We start from the raw sequence: 16,989 nt of genomic DNA, 5'->3' as shown, positions 1-16,989 counted from the left end.
TCCCTCCCTGCCCTCTCTTTTTTCTCTCCCTCCCTCCCCTCTCTTTTTCTCTCCCCTCCCTGCCCTCTCTTTTTCTCTCCCCTCCCTGCCCTCTCTTTTTCTCTCTCCTCCCTGCCCTCTCTTTTTCTCTCTCCTCCCTGCCCTCTCTTTTTCTCTCCCCTCCCTGCCCTCTCTTTTTCTCTCCCCTCCCTGCCCTCTCTTTTTCTCTCCCCTCCCTGCCCTCTCTTTTTCTCTCCCTCCCTGCCCTCTCTCTTTTTCTCTCCCCTCCCTGCCCTCTCTTTTTCTCTCCCCTCCCTGCCCTCTCTTTTTCTCTCCCCTCCCTGCCCTCTCTTTTTCTCTCCCCTCCCTGCCCTCTCTTTTTCTCTCCCCTCCCTGCCCTCTCTTTTTCTCTCCCCTCCCTGCCCTCTCTTTTTCTCTCCCCTCCCTGCCCTCTCTTTTTCTCTCCCCTCCCTGCCCTCTCTTTTTCTCTCCCTCCCTGCCCTCTCTTTTTCTATCCCCTCCCTGCCCTCTCTTTTTCTATCCCCTCCCTGCCCTCTCTTTTTCTATCCCCTCCCTGCCCTCTCCTTTTCTCTCCCCTCCCTGCCCTCTCTTTTTCTCTCCCTTCCCTGCCCTCTCTTTTTCTCTCCCTTCCCTGCCCTCTCTTTTTCTCTCCCTTCCCTGCCCTCTCTTTTTCTCTCCCCTCCCTGCCCTCTCTTTCTCTGCGCTCTCTTTCTCTCTCTTTCTCTCTCTTTCTCTGCGCTCTCTTTCTCTCCCCTCCCTGCCCTCTCTTTCTCTCCCCTCCCTGCCCTCTCTTTCTCTCCCCTCCTTGCCCTCTCTTTCTCTCCCTCCCTGCCCTCTCTTTCTCTCCCCTCCCTGCCCTCTCTCTCTCCCCTCCCTGCCCTCTCTCTCTCCCCTCCCTGCCCTCTCTTTCTCTCTCCTCCCTGCCCTCTCTTTCTCACCCCTCACTACCCTCCCTGCCTTCTCTTTTTCTCCTCCCCCCATCCTCTCTGTTTCCCTCCCCCTCTCTGCCCTGCCTTCCCTCTTTCTTTCCCCTCTCTGCCCTCTTTCTCTCTGCCCTCCTCTTCCTCCTTTTCTCTTTATTTGCACTTCCTGCAGTGACTTTTCACGTGACACCTGAAATTTGCGTTCTGCAGTGCATCGACACATGGAAACAACGTTCACTTCAGCTTTCCCTTCCTTCTGAGATTGATGTGAGTTTTTTTGTTGTTGTTGTTTGAATTCAAAGTGCCAAACAAATATTAAGTTGAAAAGAGATGCTTTCTTGTATTCTCATTGCCTTTGTGCTGTCCTTGCAGGTGGATAAATATTTGAAAGTCGAACAGCATGAAGAAACTCATCTTTCAGAAAATTCAGTGAGTTTCACTTTCTCTGCCCTCCTTGCCCTAAATTGGCCATACCCTTGTTGATAAAACCGCCGGTTGAAGTAACTGCTGATTTCAGTGATAATTGTTCAAAGTGAAGGGAACATCGGCATCAATGAAACTATCCATTTTTAGCACTTCCTTTGTCATGTTGAGCGCTTCTTCCACTTTCAACTAAAGCTATTATGCTGAAATTTCATTTTAGGCCAAAATTATTGGGATTTTTTTTTCATGGCACCATATAACATTTACCAAATTTGAGAAAAGTTTTATTGTTTTGCGATCCAAATACCTGGTACCTTCATGAACGAATACAATACATACCAGCACCAAATGTTGTTTAGGTGTCCGTCGTCAGGTTGTGTACAATTATGCTCCACTCCAGGTGCTGCAGGATGACTTTACTTTTGAACACGAGGTTAGCGACCGGCGATCGATATCACGCCTGGTGATAGGTCGGGTACCTGGAGATTCTCATTGCTACGGAACAACGTTCATCACCAAATCGGTGCAGGATGGAGATGAAGCTGAGCTGACGGAAGGAGCCAAGTAAGTCCTGGCCTACCTTTTGAGTGCACCGATGGTTTCCTGTCCCTGCGTGCTGATGCTGTGAAAACTCACCACCACACCAAGAGCGATAGTCATCAAGTCTGTTTGTGAATAATTGTTCGTATCGATTATTTGACCCTTTGTATTTCAGATTCATTGTTGCTGACAAGCAAGCTGCAGACAGGTAATTGTGGATGTTTGTCTGTACTTGAACGGCTATTCCTTAGGCTGAATAATTTGCAAACTGTAAACAAATGCACATTTGATTTTAAGCACAGCTAGTGTCGTTATCATCCTAACATCTCATTAACCTTTTGTAACCTGGAAGGTTTAACAGCATTTTGTTTCTAGTTGATTTTATAAACGTCAAATATGTTTTTAATGACATTGGAATAAATCTAACTTCTAATCCAATTAAATTATTACACTTGCATTAACACCATAACCATATGACCTTCCAGATTTCAATGGTGAAAAAAACATTAATGATCAGGTCGTACTAATAGGTTTCCGATGAGGCAATGTGGAGTCCGTAAAACTTGTTGACTAATGTTGATACATACTGTTATGTCTTTGTGCTGACAGGTTAGTACGGCAACTGAAGGAAGTCGTGGAAAACGAGGTACATCAGGCGGTGCAGGTCATACATCACACCAGCGCATCAGGCCCGCCAGGTCTTTCCTCACCACTGGAAGACCCAGAGGTGAGTGCTTGATGCATGAGTGAAGGGATACATCTTGAGCAGACAAATGCTTTGTTGGAGTTGTTGGTTCATGTTTGGTTGCAGCTGAATATATCTTGTAAATCTTTTCACCGGCACCCTGAGGTCACCTCCCATCCGCTGCTCTTGCAAACAGGAAATTAAAGCATCGTCTTTGTGAAGATAGTCCAGGGTCTGGTCCCCAGTGTGGTTCCTCTTTTTGTTTTGTGTGGAACAGGCAATGGACACGGGTGTCTCTGTGCCTTGCTCAGTGCTGGGAAAAGGTATACGTCACCGTCCACCTCCCATCAAGCTCCCGGGACCTGCTCCTTCTTGCTCTTCCTCTACGACAGGTTTGCTCAAGAGGGTCAACAATAGGTTTTAATTTTTTTTAAATTATGTCTCCTCTTTCTTAAAGAGCCAATAAACTTTAAGTTTTCTTTTGGCATTTTTGATGTCACTTTGCACTAGGTTGCTCATGTTTCTTGCATAGCATTTGGGAACATGATGCCTTGATTGCATATTTGGATAAGTATACTGCTATTGATAATCAAACCCGTTACTTCCTCAATTCCATGACCTTGTCTTCACCGTGCCAGGGTTTAGCCCCACCGGAAGCCTCATTAAGTCTTCCACACCACCTCCCATGTCCCAGCCTGGCCGTCCGGCCTCTCGCAAGCACCCTATGGACACGGCAACGCAGGGCATGTTGTCACCTCCAGCAATGTCCCCGGCAGCGCTGCAACGTGCGTGCTTTCTGTTTTTCAGTGTCTTTGTTTGTACTGAATGGTCGCTGCGGTCTCAACCCCATCCACAACTTCTGTTTTTTTTCTTTGTAGGTGCGGGCACCCCTAAATCCTCAACTCCAACACCAACCAACACACCATCATCCACACCGCATCCGCCGGATGCCCGAACGCCAACACCCACAGCCCCCCTGGCTCATACACCCAGTCCACAGGACATATCTACAGGAGGAACAGCCTGCCCACCCTTGTCTGCCCATACACCCCAGCCTCTCTCTACTTTAGTCGGACACTTGGGTCAACCAGTGGCCACTGCCTTTGCTAGTGGCCAGGGAGGAGGCATGATGCCTCTAATGACGATCCCCTTTCCTGGCTCTGGCCAAGGACCAGCTAATAACCCTTCTTGTGGTTCTTCTTCACCACAAATGGTCTCCACTTTAGGTCACTACCTCGTCTGGTACGTCTCCTTTGATTTTCTTTTTTTTTTCTCTGCCTCATTTTACTGAAAGAGGCATCCTCTTTTTATTTTATTTTTATGCATTTGCTGACGAAGTCGTCGAAGGTATTATGTTTTTGGTTGTCCGTCCGTCCATATGTCATAATTTCCTCTGTTTTCTCTGCAACTGCTTATCCGATTGACACAAAATTTTCACCATAGGTGCGACTACTCATGTAGAATGTTATAATTATAATTATGATGTCATAGGTCATGTAGTTTGGCAGTCATGTTGGAAAAAAGGAAAAACTTTGGATCTCTGCATCTTCGAAACTGCTCCATGGAAAAAAATTAAAACTTGGCACATACCAAGTACTCCTCATGGGAAACAAGTGATTTTTTTGATTATGTCGTAGGTGGCTTTGTTATTTCATCATAATTGCATACGTCCAACGCTTTGTGTGATCAATATGAAAAAATTTGAGGGTTATTTTGGGCCAAATTGTATCGGGTGGGGGAATTGATGTCATTGGTCATGTGGTTCGGCAGACATGTTTTTTTTAAACATAAAAACCTTCAAAAATCTTCTCGAACAGCTGAACAGATCAAGATGAAACTTTATAGGCATGATCACCAATCCATGAGGAACAAAAAGTTCTCCACCTCTGATGTCACAGGTCACATGGTTTGGCAACTCTGATGTTTTTTTTGAAGAATAAACCTTAAAAAAACATTCTTCTCCAGAAAGGCTTGACAGATCGAGGGGAAACTTCACCCACATGTTCCTCAAGCCTTGGGGATGCCAGCGTATTCATGTGTAATTAATAGGTCACATGATCTGGCAGCCATATTGGATTGAACGAAAATCTTAAAATAATTATTTCTCTTGAACTGCTTCATCAATCCATGTGAAACGTCACAGTTATGATCTAGTAGTCATGGGGAACATATGTTTTATATTTCAACCTGATCGGACACATGGTCTGGCAGCCAGAATTATTTAATATTTTGAATCTGGGTTCAGGGATTTAAATCAAACTTGGTACAAGTATGCATAATGATGTAATAATGTGGGCAGAGGCATATCTGTCGACGTCACGATGTCGAAGAATGCCCTTCTAGTTTTTAACTATTTTTCTTCCTTCCTTGACCCCTTACCCATTGTGGATCAGTGGAGCACAGCCTCTCCTTACACCTGCAATTGTGGCAAGCTCTTCAAACAGCCTTGGGCTTATTGGGCCGACAGGTCTTATACATGCCACACAGCCAGGTGCGATTTATTTTTGTACCTAATATGTGGAAGGCCCTTTCCCCAACTGAAAATATTCTTTCCTGCCCATTAGGAATATCTTCTAAATGTCTTTTCTTTAATCGGTGGTTCTTAACACAATGTTTTAAACAAGAGAAGCTAAGTCCAGAAGGTGGGGTGAGGGAGGCAAGGTTGTGTGGTTCTGAAAGCATTTTTACCTCGCGCACGTGAAGCTAAAATTGGTTTCAGCAATTATGAAGCATTTGGTTAATTAAGAGAAGAGCCGAAGAGCCTGTATGCTCCTTGCCAATTGGGCAGCTTTGGCCTCGTGCCTTGTGGTGGCCTGTCCTCACTAAAGGCCGAACGTGTCGCTGGCTACCAAACCAGGTGGCCCTGGGCTTCACTTGCCTCTGGCTCCTGATGGGATGCCGATTTGGCTTGCTTGCCCCAGCCCTGGCTGGCGGGGTGGTGGAGGGCCATGGCAGAGTCTGACTCTGCCGATGGGTTCCCCCACTCCTATTTGATGATGCGTCCCACCCGCACTCCCTTCAGCAGTTACGTTCCACGCTTCCTGGGGACCCCAGACAATCTGAAAGGGCCATGGAGTACATCCAAATGATGCGTGCAGATCCAGTGAAGCCTTGGCAAATTTTACCAGGAGCCGTCGCAGGGCACATCAAAATCGGCAAGGGGAGTTAATCCCCAAGCGCCAATCCTCTGAATTCTGGAGCACCTTCACAGCCTTGAGACCTCTGCAGTGATCTGGGCCAATCAATTGGTTTGGGTTGAGGGTTAAGCAATTGAGGGTTGAGGGTTAACCCCAAGCAATTGGGGTTGAGGGTTAAGCAATTGGTTCACTTGTCAGGTCAGGTCAGATATGGGAGCATGCGCCAGAGCAGCGCGTCGCTGCGTCTACTTTCTGCCAGAACTCCAGCGGTCTCCATCTGGCCATCCCCCAGGCAGATGCATGGCCCATCCCCATCTCCTTGAGATGAAAACCAACCTGCTGCAAACACGCGGCACGTGGTTGGCCCATTGGCCTCCTCCACTCATGAGGCTACCTCGCAGAGATAATCTGGTGAGCAGGATCAGCGTCAAGAAAACAAGCCACACGAGAGATCTTGACATTCCCAATCGATGCACCGCAGCTTGATCTCTCCGACATCCTCCCCAGAATCCAGTCCATACAAGTGCTGAAAAGTGTGGGGGCCAGTACACACCCCTAATGAACCACAGTAACCACTAGAAATAAGTCAGGGATGGTACCACCACATCTCACAGCTCTTTCAGTACCAGAATAGAGTTCAGACATCAGATCGATCAGTGTTAGTGGCACCCCACGAAGACCAAGAATCCTCCAGAGGGCATCCCGATTCACTGAATCAAACGCTGTACAGAGCTCAACATTCGCTGCAAGCAGCCCCTGCCGAAACTCTCGTCTGTGTTCGGTGAGGACCCGAAGAACAAGGATGCGGTCAATCGTTGACCTCTTTGGTGTAAAGCCTGATTGCTCTGGATGCTGGTGCTCAAGCAGATGGTGGCGAACCCTCTCAAGAATTATCCAAGCAAAGACCTTGCCCAGCACAGAGCAGTGTCACTCCTCAATAGTTGGTGCAGTCTTGGCGATTGCCCTTGCCTTTCCAGAGAGGGACACCAAGGCCCCTCTTCCAGTCAGTTGGGATGATGCCTGTGTTCCAGGCAGAGCACAGAACTGTATGCAACGACACGAGTGCAGCATTTCCACCAGCCTTGAGAAATTCAGCATGGATGCCACAGATCCATGGAGCTTTACCATATTTCAAGTGGTTCACCGCAGCCTGTGTTTCCACAAATGAAGGTGGACCACAGTTGATTGGATGGTCAGCAATAGGGATTGTAACACCCCGACGTCCAACTCGACAGCTGATGGATCAGCTTGGTATAGCCACTCAAAGTAACCGGCCCAGCGGGCCTTCACTTCGGACTCCTCTGTCATGAGCCCACCACCCTCTGCTCTAATTGCAGCACACCGAGGGACGGGCTTGGACAAACACAATGTGCGAATTCCTCTGGAAGCAGGATGAGAATCACTTGACCTCAGGTGATGCTCTACCCCCTCACAGATTCCTAACACATAAGCCTCCTTGTCCACTCTTGGTGCACGTACAGTTTTTTGCCTCAGCTCCCTGAACAGCTCAGCTCTGCCATTCAGCCTAACCTTGCGACTCTGGGCAATGGTATCCAGTGTCCCTCGAGAGACAAAATTCTTCTTCGCCCTCCGGTGCATTCCAAAACATCCACTGGCAACATTAAGGACGGTTGTCTTGAAGGCACTCCACAACTTTTCAGGATCCCCCAAATCAATCAGACCCTACAAATCTCCACTCAGTCTGTTCGCAAACTCCTCAGCTATCCTCTCATCCTTGAGCTTGCCAACATCCAGCCTTGGCTGGGATGGCACCATTCTCCTGGATTTAAGGTGCAGCTTTAGAGTTGCTACAACAAGCCTGTGGTCAGTATTGAGGAACTGAGCACTTTGGTCGACCCAGCAGTTCTGGATCATCCTCCAGCGACCACCAACAAGCACGTGGTCAATCTCTTTTGTCACACTGCCAGCGTTGCAATACCAAGTCCAGCGATGAGCTTGTGGGCGCTGAAACCATGAACCAGCCACCCTAAGTCCATGACTTCTTGCAAAGTCAAATAACTTAGTGCAATTCAGGTTCACAGTTCCAGACCCATGGGGAGCAACACGTGTCTCATAACCATCCCTATCAGTTCCAGACCCATGGGGAGCAACACGTGTCTCATAACCATCCCTATCAGTTCCAGTCAATGCATAGAACTCCCCCAAGACTAGAAGAGTATCTCGCCTGGGGCACTGATCAACCACAGACTCGAGCGTGGCATAGAATGCGTCCTTCACAGTGAGATCACTCGCCTCAGTCGGTGCATGTACAGAGACCAGGGAAATGACACCCAAGGAGTGATGAATCCTTCATCTCATAATACACTCGTTGACCGGTGTTGCCTCAATTATCATTGGAGTCAGCTTATTGGACACAGCTACAATAACTCCTTGGGCATGGTAACCATCAGAGCGACCAGACCAATCTCCGGTGTAATCACCCGCCACGATATCACCGCAATCCGGTCTCCGAACCCCATAGAGTGCTGCAATACTGATGTCCAAACGCTTGAGCTCAGATGATAACAGAGACAGGTGATCATCCTCTCTTTGAGATAGGACATTCCAGGCACCCACCTGAAAGGACCGCCTAAGGTTAACCCAAGGAGACCGCCGTCTGGTGGATGACACCTCAGCACCACCCCGACATACACTCCTGCAATCTGACCCAGGAATGTTACCCAGTGGTTTCCCTCCTATCATCAAAGATTGGGGGTCCCGAAGGCTTTCCCCCAATCCCATCATTCGGTGAGCTGCCCTGCAAAGGGAAGCTGCACAGGAGGTACTCCCATGGAGTGTTTTCAGATTCTTTTTTTCATGCTTCTGGAATGTTTTGTGGAATGAACAGTTTTATGGTGGCCAGAGTGCAAATCCTGCCACCAACCTCCTAATAAGAAGTAACCCAACTGCAGGAGGACGTCTGCAGACACAGTTGGGCACTCAATATGGATGGCCGTTAGCTCAAAAGTAGCTCTTCCACCCTTTAACAGGTTTTCTTCTTCATCCTGCTGGGTGTCCATATCCAAACACCCTCCTTACCAAGAAACTTGGTGGGGGAGACTGTTTAGTCATCGACAACCAGACCATGGAACAGGTGAGTACAGGTTTACATGGTAGCTGTAGCAAGTCACAGATCTCATCTGACCTGACCTGACCTGACATCACTTGTCTGTCTGTCTCTACAAACGTCCGTTTATGATTGAGGAACAACTTACTTTCAATTGAGTGATATATATTGAACACCAATCAGAAAAAGAATCTGATAACTAACCTGTAGTTTCGCAGTACTTGGACAAAGAAATTACTGCATTTTACATCATCATGACCAATCATATTTGCTGCTTGCAGACCCCACCCTTGTCTTTTAAAAAAATTTATCATGAATGTTCGAGTTTTTTTGTACTGTTGGCCAAACAGGAAGTTTTGTATTACAACTCAAACTACTCATTGTGCATAAAACATCCAGAGCAATTATGTTTGCTTAAGAAGTCGAATTCTCTCCCTCTAAACATTGTCTTGCATGTTCTTGATCAGGCGTTCCGTCCCCGATGGCTTTTGGATCCCTCGTGCCCGGATCAAACAGCAATGCACAGGCTCTGCGCTCAGGCCTGTCAAGTCCACTGTCTCTGCTTCCGGTATGTCACCAATCGTGCAAAGCTGTATCTCCATCCCACCGGCTGTACGCTCATCATGTATGGTTTCCAAAGATCCGGGAATTTTATAATCAAGCAAGATGGGTGTGCTGAGCCGTAGGCTCACGGTGGTTACAGAGCAGCTATTAATGAGGCAATATGCTGAATCCAGCCTTGGCTGTGATGGTTCCATTCAGCGGGAAAATACACCAGAAACAGACTTTCACTTTATCAATAGTCAAAATTTATTTATCTTTGCTGTGTTGTCTATTTTATCTCAATTTCCTGTTTGTTTTAAATGGACCGTCTTTGCGATTAAAACAAACAAATATACGCCGACTTAAAATGCATGTTTTAGATTGATTTCAATCTTCAACCAGAAGGAAAAAGGTTTAACCTCTCGGTACGTACCTGTTGTGCGTTCCCTAGTATGAACTTGGTTTATCACACATATATATATATATATATATATATATATCAGCGATTGGACAGTGCTCTGTTCTTTTATATTATTCCTGTCTTACTTTTAAGTCCTTCCTCTCCATCGCCTAACGCCCCCATTTCTGTCAGCAATCCTGTTTCCCTCTTTCTCTTTATTTCGTATTTCATTGAAAAAATTTCTCACCTTGTGCGGGTTCATAGCACATGCCGGGCTGTCCTGGGATAAGGATGCACAGCCCAAACCTGGTTCCTCCCTCTCCTTTTGGACACAAGCCAGGCAGCTTGCTGCACCAGGTAGCCAGCCGGCCTTTTTGACCCATTTGGTTCATTGCCACCCCATTCCCCACCTATCTTGCATGCTTTGCTCTGTTACCTCTTCCACTACAACCTTTGTGTCCATCTTGCGACTTAGATTTAATTATGATTCCCACGTCCTGTTCTTGATTTTACTTTTGTTTTCTCGTTGGATTTTTTTCTTTCTTTCTTTCTTTCTTCAAAATACTAAATGGAACAAATATCTTTAGGCCTTTCACTTCCATGATTTCAATGACATTTTTGAATTGATTTGTGATGGCAAGTGTATTTGATGCAGTTAAAAGGAACCGGGGAAGGATATTACGATCATTTATTGGCTTCAGTGATATCACTTGGAGCAAGTTCTAACAGCTCTGTTGTCGACCGTAATACATTGCTCGGTCATAAACTGGAGCACGGACGTCAACTGTGACCTTGCCTCATATGAGAAACAATTGTATGGATATCTCTTTGTCCTGGAAACACCAGCTGACTGTGCCATGTCTTTTTTTTTCTTTTCTATACATAGTCGAGGCTCTTGGAAGAGTGAGTACAAAAAATGTAACGGCACAAAAAGAACAGTTGAGAAAGGAGGGGAAACACCAACAGCAGAGCTGAAGGCCAAGATAGAGGGAGACTTGGACAAACAAAGCGTGTGGGGAGGGATGTGGGGCAAGAAAGGAAGCATGGGCTAGACAAGATGGATACAGAAGGAAACTCTCAGGAAGGAAGAAATGGAAGGAAATTTGAAAGGAGGGCTCGGGTGGGCAAAATTGGTTAAGGAGGGTAGAAAGGATCATGGTTCTGGTTTTGGGACAATCTGAGATGGGGGTGAACAGCTGGCTTGAAGACCTGGAGGGAAGGATAGGATTGAAGAGAATATGAACATTGGTTCCACAGGTGGGAAAAAACGAGGAATGAATGCATGGAGGTGAGCAGTGATCCTGGATTTAGGTAGTTTCACCAGAAGGGGGTTGATGGTGGACCCTGTGCACCCTGCAGAAACCTTGGGGGACAAAGCACTGAAATAGCAGAGGGTGCAAGACCAGAAAGGAGGCACGAGAAGACAGAGAGATCACCAACCTGTCGGCGATGGCAAAGTGACAGGGTCATAGGCCCATAAATTCAGCTTCATCATGAGAGATTGCAATGATCTTGATGCCCTTGGTTTCCATGGTGTCAAGCTGAGGAAGATGTGAGGCAGGGGAGCCAGCCCAGAGGGGATAGCAATACTCCATCAAACTGCGAATGAAGGTCTTGTAGGTGGATAGGAGTTCATGTGTGCCAATAATGGACTTTGTACAACGGAGGATGCCCAGTAGGTGGCTGCCTTTGAATGCCAACTTTGAAATGTGGTTTGCCCAAGAAACATCAAGGCTGATAGTGATATCCAGGAGTTTGAATGAATGACTGAACTTCATCAACAGGGTTGTTAAGAAAGTAGAGAGGATGGTTTCCAGACGGTCCTTTCAGAGAGAGTTAGTGAGTGTGAGATTTGGGAGGATTGAAAGACATTCCAAGTGTTTGACCAGCTTGGAATTTTGTCAATGTCTTTAGAGAGGGAAGAGACTGCAGCCTGCCTGTCTGAAGGATGAGGGGCGTCATGGCAGAGGGTGGGGTCATCAGCAAATCGATAAAGGGGATTTTCCAGTGAGTCCGAGAGGTCATATATGAAGATCAGGAATAGGATGGGGCCCAGAACACTGCCTTGGAACACTCCAGTCTTGACAAAAAGAGGAGATTATTTATTTATTTATTTGTATACATTGTCGAGTCTCGTATAAGAGCTAACACACAGAACATTTAACAAAGGGAGCAGGAAACAATAGGGGTGGGAGAGGGAAGGACATAACAATAGGGAACAGAGACATTAGGAGATCTGTGGAAACGATAGGAATGGGGTGTGTACATGGGGTAAACAAGATGGCCACTACAGGGACTTTCAGGAAGGAAGTCATGGAATTTGAAGGAGGTGTGCTTGGGGTAGATTAATAGGGGTAGAAAAGATCATGGTTTTGGATGTGGGAAGTTATGAGATTGGTGAACAGCTGTTTTGAAGACCGAGAGGGACCATGTTTTGAAGACCATCCACACCCGGCGTGCTGGGAAGCACGCACTCTGGCACCATCGCCACCACACCACTCACACACGGGGTCGCTTCCACACACGGGGACGCACTCACACCTTGCACCACACACACAGGGACAACCACCCTGGGGATTTGTGTCCCCACAAGGGTCTCCGGGGCCTCTACACCCCCCAAGCTCTCCGTGCACCCGTCCACAGCACCCGTCCCCTCAACCTCGCAAAGCACGACCGAACTCACCTGGTCGTGACTCGCCTCAAGGGGGCATACTCCCTCCCCTTGTTCCTGGAGGAGGCCATCCAGGTGCTCGCACTGGGTCTCCACCCAGTCCGCCAGCTCACCCCCATTATCCTCCACTACCTCTGTGTGTGTGTGTGTGCGTCACTTACCCCGTCTTCCTCGTGTAGTCTTTCCTCTATTTTTTCTATCTCCCGTGTCTCTGCCAACTCTTCACCCTTTACCTCCCTTGTCTCAACTATTATTTCCTTTGTCACGGCCTTCATGCCCGCCTGCAGGCATCGGCCCATGTTCTGCGTCTCACCCCGGAACTTTTTCGTTTCTTCCTTCATGTGCTTGTTCATGCCTTTCATTTCGTTTATGATTTCATTTGTGTTTGTATCCATCTTTTCGATTATTTGTTGTGCATTCGCATCCATCTTTCCGATCATTTGTTTGTTCATGCCTTTCATTTCGTTTGTATTTGCATCCATTTTTTCGATCATTTTCGCATTCATCTTTTCGTTCATTGCCGCCAGCATGGCGCATAGCTGGGCCATGTTGGATGCACTCAGCTGAGCCGTTTCGGCAAGGGTTGGGGAAGGGTTTTGGTGGAGAGGGGGGGGGGAGGTGTCATACACCGCGGCCGCTGCCGCACCCATTTTGGGCTCTGGGTTCAGTTGGGCGAGTCCGTGTTCCTGCACAATCAACATTTCCTGCTCGGGGATTCCATCCTGGACCATGGATCCTACACATTCTACATCCATTTCTAATACCCCCGGCTCCCGCTCGCCTTGAGACGCCATCTTGCTTCTCGTGAAGGGTTAATTTGCTCGCTCGTAATTTGGAGGGAATCGGGGGTCGCTTCTCTCACCCCTGGACCGATTCCCGTGAATTTAGCCGGAGACAGGAGAGCCTGTTTTCCTGTTCTCCGATACCAGTGCCGCGAGGAGGGCGATGAATTTGTATCGCACGACCTGACACCAGTGTTGCGGTATTCGCGCCCGCCGGCGTGCTGGGAGCCACGTAACTCGAATCGTGGCACGTCGCCCACCGGACGGACAATCCAGTCGTGACCCTCTCGGACTAACGCCGGGAACCAGTCACGGGTGGACCTTTCGGTCTCACCGCGATCGAGCCAATCAGCCCCCGCGTGGGATAGGGTTGCTCGCCAAATTCGACCTACCTAAGTACCCACGCGGAGGGTAGACCGGGCGATCGCACCTCGCCGCAGGTCGACTTCGGACACGGGCCACTTAAGCGACCCGTTCCGTACTATCAGAATAACCGAGCGGTGTTATCGTCGACCTCGACGGTTCGATTAATTATCGGGCGTATTCAGCCCACTACCAACCCTTTACGTGAAGCAAGATGAGGGAGGATTCAATGGGAGAAAAAGACGAAGCGAAGCGGGAGAACAGTTCAATAATAAAGCACATTTATTCGCGGCACACGGGAAGCACACATATTCAATTCCACCAAAAGCACACAAAAAAAAGAAAACACAATTCCATTTACACAAAAAGCAAATATAAAAGCGAAGACAATGCAGAGCTAATACCGACTACCGAGCACACGGCAACACTTATACAATTCTACCTCACAGACGGCGCCGACAACACACCCAAAACCAAGGAAAAGAAATACCCCCAAGAATGAGGCGGGCCTGAGGCCGAGACCGGGTCGCGCCTACCCGTCTGGTGATGAGACGCGGAGCGGCGATGGCGCCTCAAATCCGCGGGCCTCGCGGACAGTGTCTGGCAGGGGGTGGGAAAGGGGCCCCCTTTGTCGCACTATCTCAGCGCGGGGGGAAACAGGAGGGGGTTGCTGATGCTCGGGGTATAGAGGATCTTTATTATCCCTGGTGTGCGTCTCCACCTCGGCCAGGTCGCGCTGCCGGCCTCCCTCGGGCGTGCAGCTCCCGGCACCGACGCGAGCACCCCCTCGTCTGCCTTCGCCGCTGCCGCCTCTCCGCCTCTGGACTCTCCACCCTGGACTCTTCTTTGGGCTCTCCTCGTTCGACTCTCTTCAGCTTCTCCAGCTACTGCAGGCTTCGGGCTCCAGACTTCCACACGGCTCTGACTGACGAACACGGTCCTTTTATCCCCCCGTAGCTTCGCCTTTGACCCCCTCCCTTTGACCTTTCACCTCGCTCCCCATTGGCCCGAGAAAAAGTGGGCGTGAAGGCTTCTTGATCCACAAATTTGCATATATCGATCGTCCTGGAGGCGGGGCCAAATCGTCCCTCGCTCACCGATTGGACGGCAAAAAGTGGGCGTGTGTCGTTTTTGATCCGTTTTTGAAGCACAAAATCCGTGATTTTGTACACGCTGTTCGACGCGCGCTCTGCACGAATCCAACACCGGTATCCACAGCGGGGCAAGAACGGTGGCGATGCTACGGTTGCGAGGTGTGACGTGAAGGTCGTGGCGGTTGTGGTGAAGCGGCGTTGTGGTTGGTGGTTGATGTTGTGGTTGTGGTGGTAATCATGGCGGTTGGTCCAAAATAAAGATAGTAAAAGAAAAACGGCTATCCTGAAGAGTCGCAGCTCGCATAAATGACATGTATTCCCACTAGACAACGGGTTTGGACCTAACTACACATGTACTTACCGAGATACCTCACCTAAGGGACCTGAATGGTGGTTTGCGAATTTGGTAACCACAACAATATATATATATATATATATATATATATATATATATATATATATATATATATATATATATATATATATATATATATATATATATATATATATATATATATATATATATATATATATATATATATATATATATATATATATATATATATATATATATATATACACACACACATATATATATATACACACACACATATATATATATATACACACACACATATACACGAGGTGTGTTGAAAAAGTATCCAACCTTAATTTTTTGTGCGTAAACAAATGAAGCTAGGGAGGCGTGGTTTGGTGCACGTATGTAGGCGATCCTAATCCGTATGCGTGAATATTTTCCCACCTGCAGAAGCTGTCAGTCGACAGACCGCCGATGAGTGAGGAGGTGTAAGTGAGCGCCGTCGGATTTTCGTTTTTGACAAATAGACGGAAAAACTTGAACAACACTACTGCATCAAATTTTGTGTAAAGCTTGGCGATTCCCAAGTGGAAACGATCCGCAAGATTCAACAGGCCTTCGGGAACGAAGCAATGGGCACCACACAGATAAAAGAGTGGTACAACCGCTTCAAAGATGGTCGCACATCAGTGGAAAGTGAAGCACGTTCTTGTAGGCCCTCAACATCCCAAAATGAGATCGTCATTGACCAAGTGAGGACCCTGCTGATGCAGGATCGTCGAATCACGATCAGAGAACTTGCAGACTAGGCGGGCATCAGCATTGGATCCGTTCATTCCATTGTGACTGAGGATTTGGGCTTAAGGAGAATCTCAGCGAAGTTCGTGCCAAAGCTGCTAACGACTGAGCAGAAGCAACTCCGTTTGGAGATCGCACAGGACATGCTGGAGACTGTGAACAGCGATTCCAACTTCTTCAACACAGTGATCACTGGCGATGAGACCACAGTGATCCGTCATTTTGTCAAAATCGAAAATCCGACAGCGCTCACTTACACTTCCTCACTCATCGGCGGTCTGTCGGCGACTGACAGCTTCTGCAGGCGGGAAAATATTCACGTATACGGATTAGGATCGCCTACATACGTGCACCAAACCACGCCTCCCTAGCTTCATTTGTTTACGCATGAAAAATTAAGGTTGGATACTTTTTGAACACACCATATATATATATATATATATATATATATATATATATATATATATATATATATATATATATATATATATATATATATATTACGTGGCATTGTGCAGTCCTTTCGTTGCTGTCTGTTTCGGGGAAAGGTGATGGCATTCATCATGAATTTTGATCACTGCCTGGTAGTTTTCCATTTTGGAATTGTACAAAGTTTATTTTGCATTTTGGTTTTTATGGGACTCGTCTGCATAGGCCTTTGTGCCTCTGAACAGGTAATGAAATGCATGTGGAAATAGGAAAACAACAAGGTTTAATTGATATTCTTGTATAAAGTTCCCCTTTAATCCTAATCTGCCCCAATCACCCCACTCTTTCCCCACCCCACCTCCTCATCCCAATTTTCCCCTCGATTCCAAATCCACTCCATATTTCCCTGCCAAATATGCCCTTCTAATCCTAATACACTCCCCCAATCGCCCCCCCCCCCACCATTCCCCACCTCCATCCCATCTCCTCCACCCCAATGTGCCACTTTAATCCACACTCCCCCTTCCCAGCCCAAGGTGCCTCATAATCCCAATCCACTCCACCACCTCTCCCCTTCCACACCCCCACCACACCTCCACTTCAATGTGCACCTCTCATCCCAATCCACTTCCCTCCACTCTTCTCCTTTTATGCAGCAACCTCAGCTGAACCACTAGCCCATGCATATGTAATATGTAGATGGGGCAGGTTTTTGCCTTTTTTTTTCTTCTTCTTCTTTAAAAAATTACTGCTCAGATTTTTTTTATTGTTTTTTTTAACTCCACCTATCCAATGAAACCTATTCATATGAGAAG

The 16,989-nt window shown here is 47.5% G+C and overlaps 1 protein-coding gene across 9 annotated transcripts in view; it reads left to right on the top strand.

Moving 5' to 3' along the window:
- Positions 1-16,989, top strand: part of SUPT20H (SPT20 homolog, SAGA complex component) — a 46,200-nt gene that overhangs the window by 24,938 nt on the left and 4,273 nt on the right. For 8 of the 9 annotated variants that reach the window (XM_085852711.1, XM_085852714.1, XM_085852712.1 and 5 more), the window contains 11 exons: positions 1,134-1,190; positions 1,296-1,352; positions 1,747-1,910; positions 2,062-2,094; positions 2,496-2,613; positions 2,849-2,963; positions 3,210-3,356; positions 3,450-3,813; positions 4,965-5,062; positions 9,243-9,343; positions 9,983-10,075. In XM_085852711.1, coding sequence (XP_085708837.1) covers positions 1,134-1,190; positions 1,296-1,352; positions 1,747-1,910; positions 2,062-2,094; positions 2,496-2,613; positions 2,849-2,963; positions 3,210-3,356; positions 3,450-3,813; positions 4,965-5,062; positions 9,243-9,343; positions 9,983-10,075 — 1,347 coding nt within the window. The remainder of the gene's footprint in view (positions 1-1,133; positions 1,191-1,295; positions 1,353-1,746; positions 1,911-2,061; positions 2,095-2,495; positions 2,614-2,848; positions 2,964-3,209; positions 3,357-3,449; positions 3,814-4,964; positions 5,063-9,242; positions 9,344-9,982; positions 10,076-16,989) is intronic. The other variant, XM_085852713.1, reaches the window with a different exon arrangement.

This window comes from Eptatretus burgeri, chromosome 13 (genome assembly GCF_056783735.1).
Source record: "Eptatretus burgeri isolate ZD-2024b chromosome 13, Ebu_testis_v1, whole genome shotgun sequence".
NCBI lineage: Eukaryota > Metazoa > Chordata > Myxini > Myxiniformes > Myxinidae > Eptatretus > Eptatretus burgeri.
The sequence above is the reverse complement of the archived record's forward strand: the minus strand, read 5'-3'. Positions and strand labels throughout refer to the sequence as shown.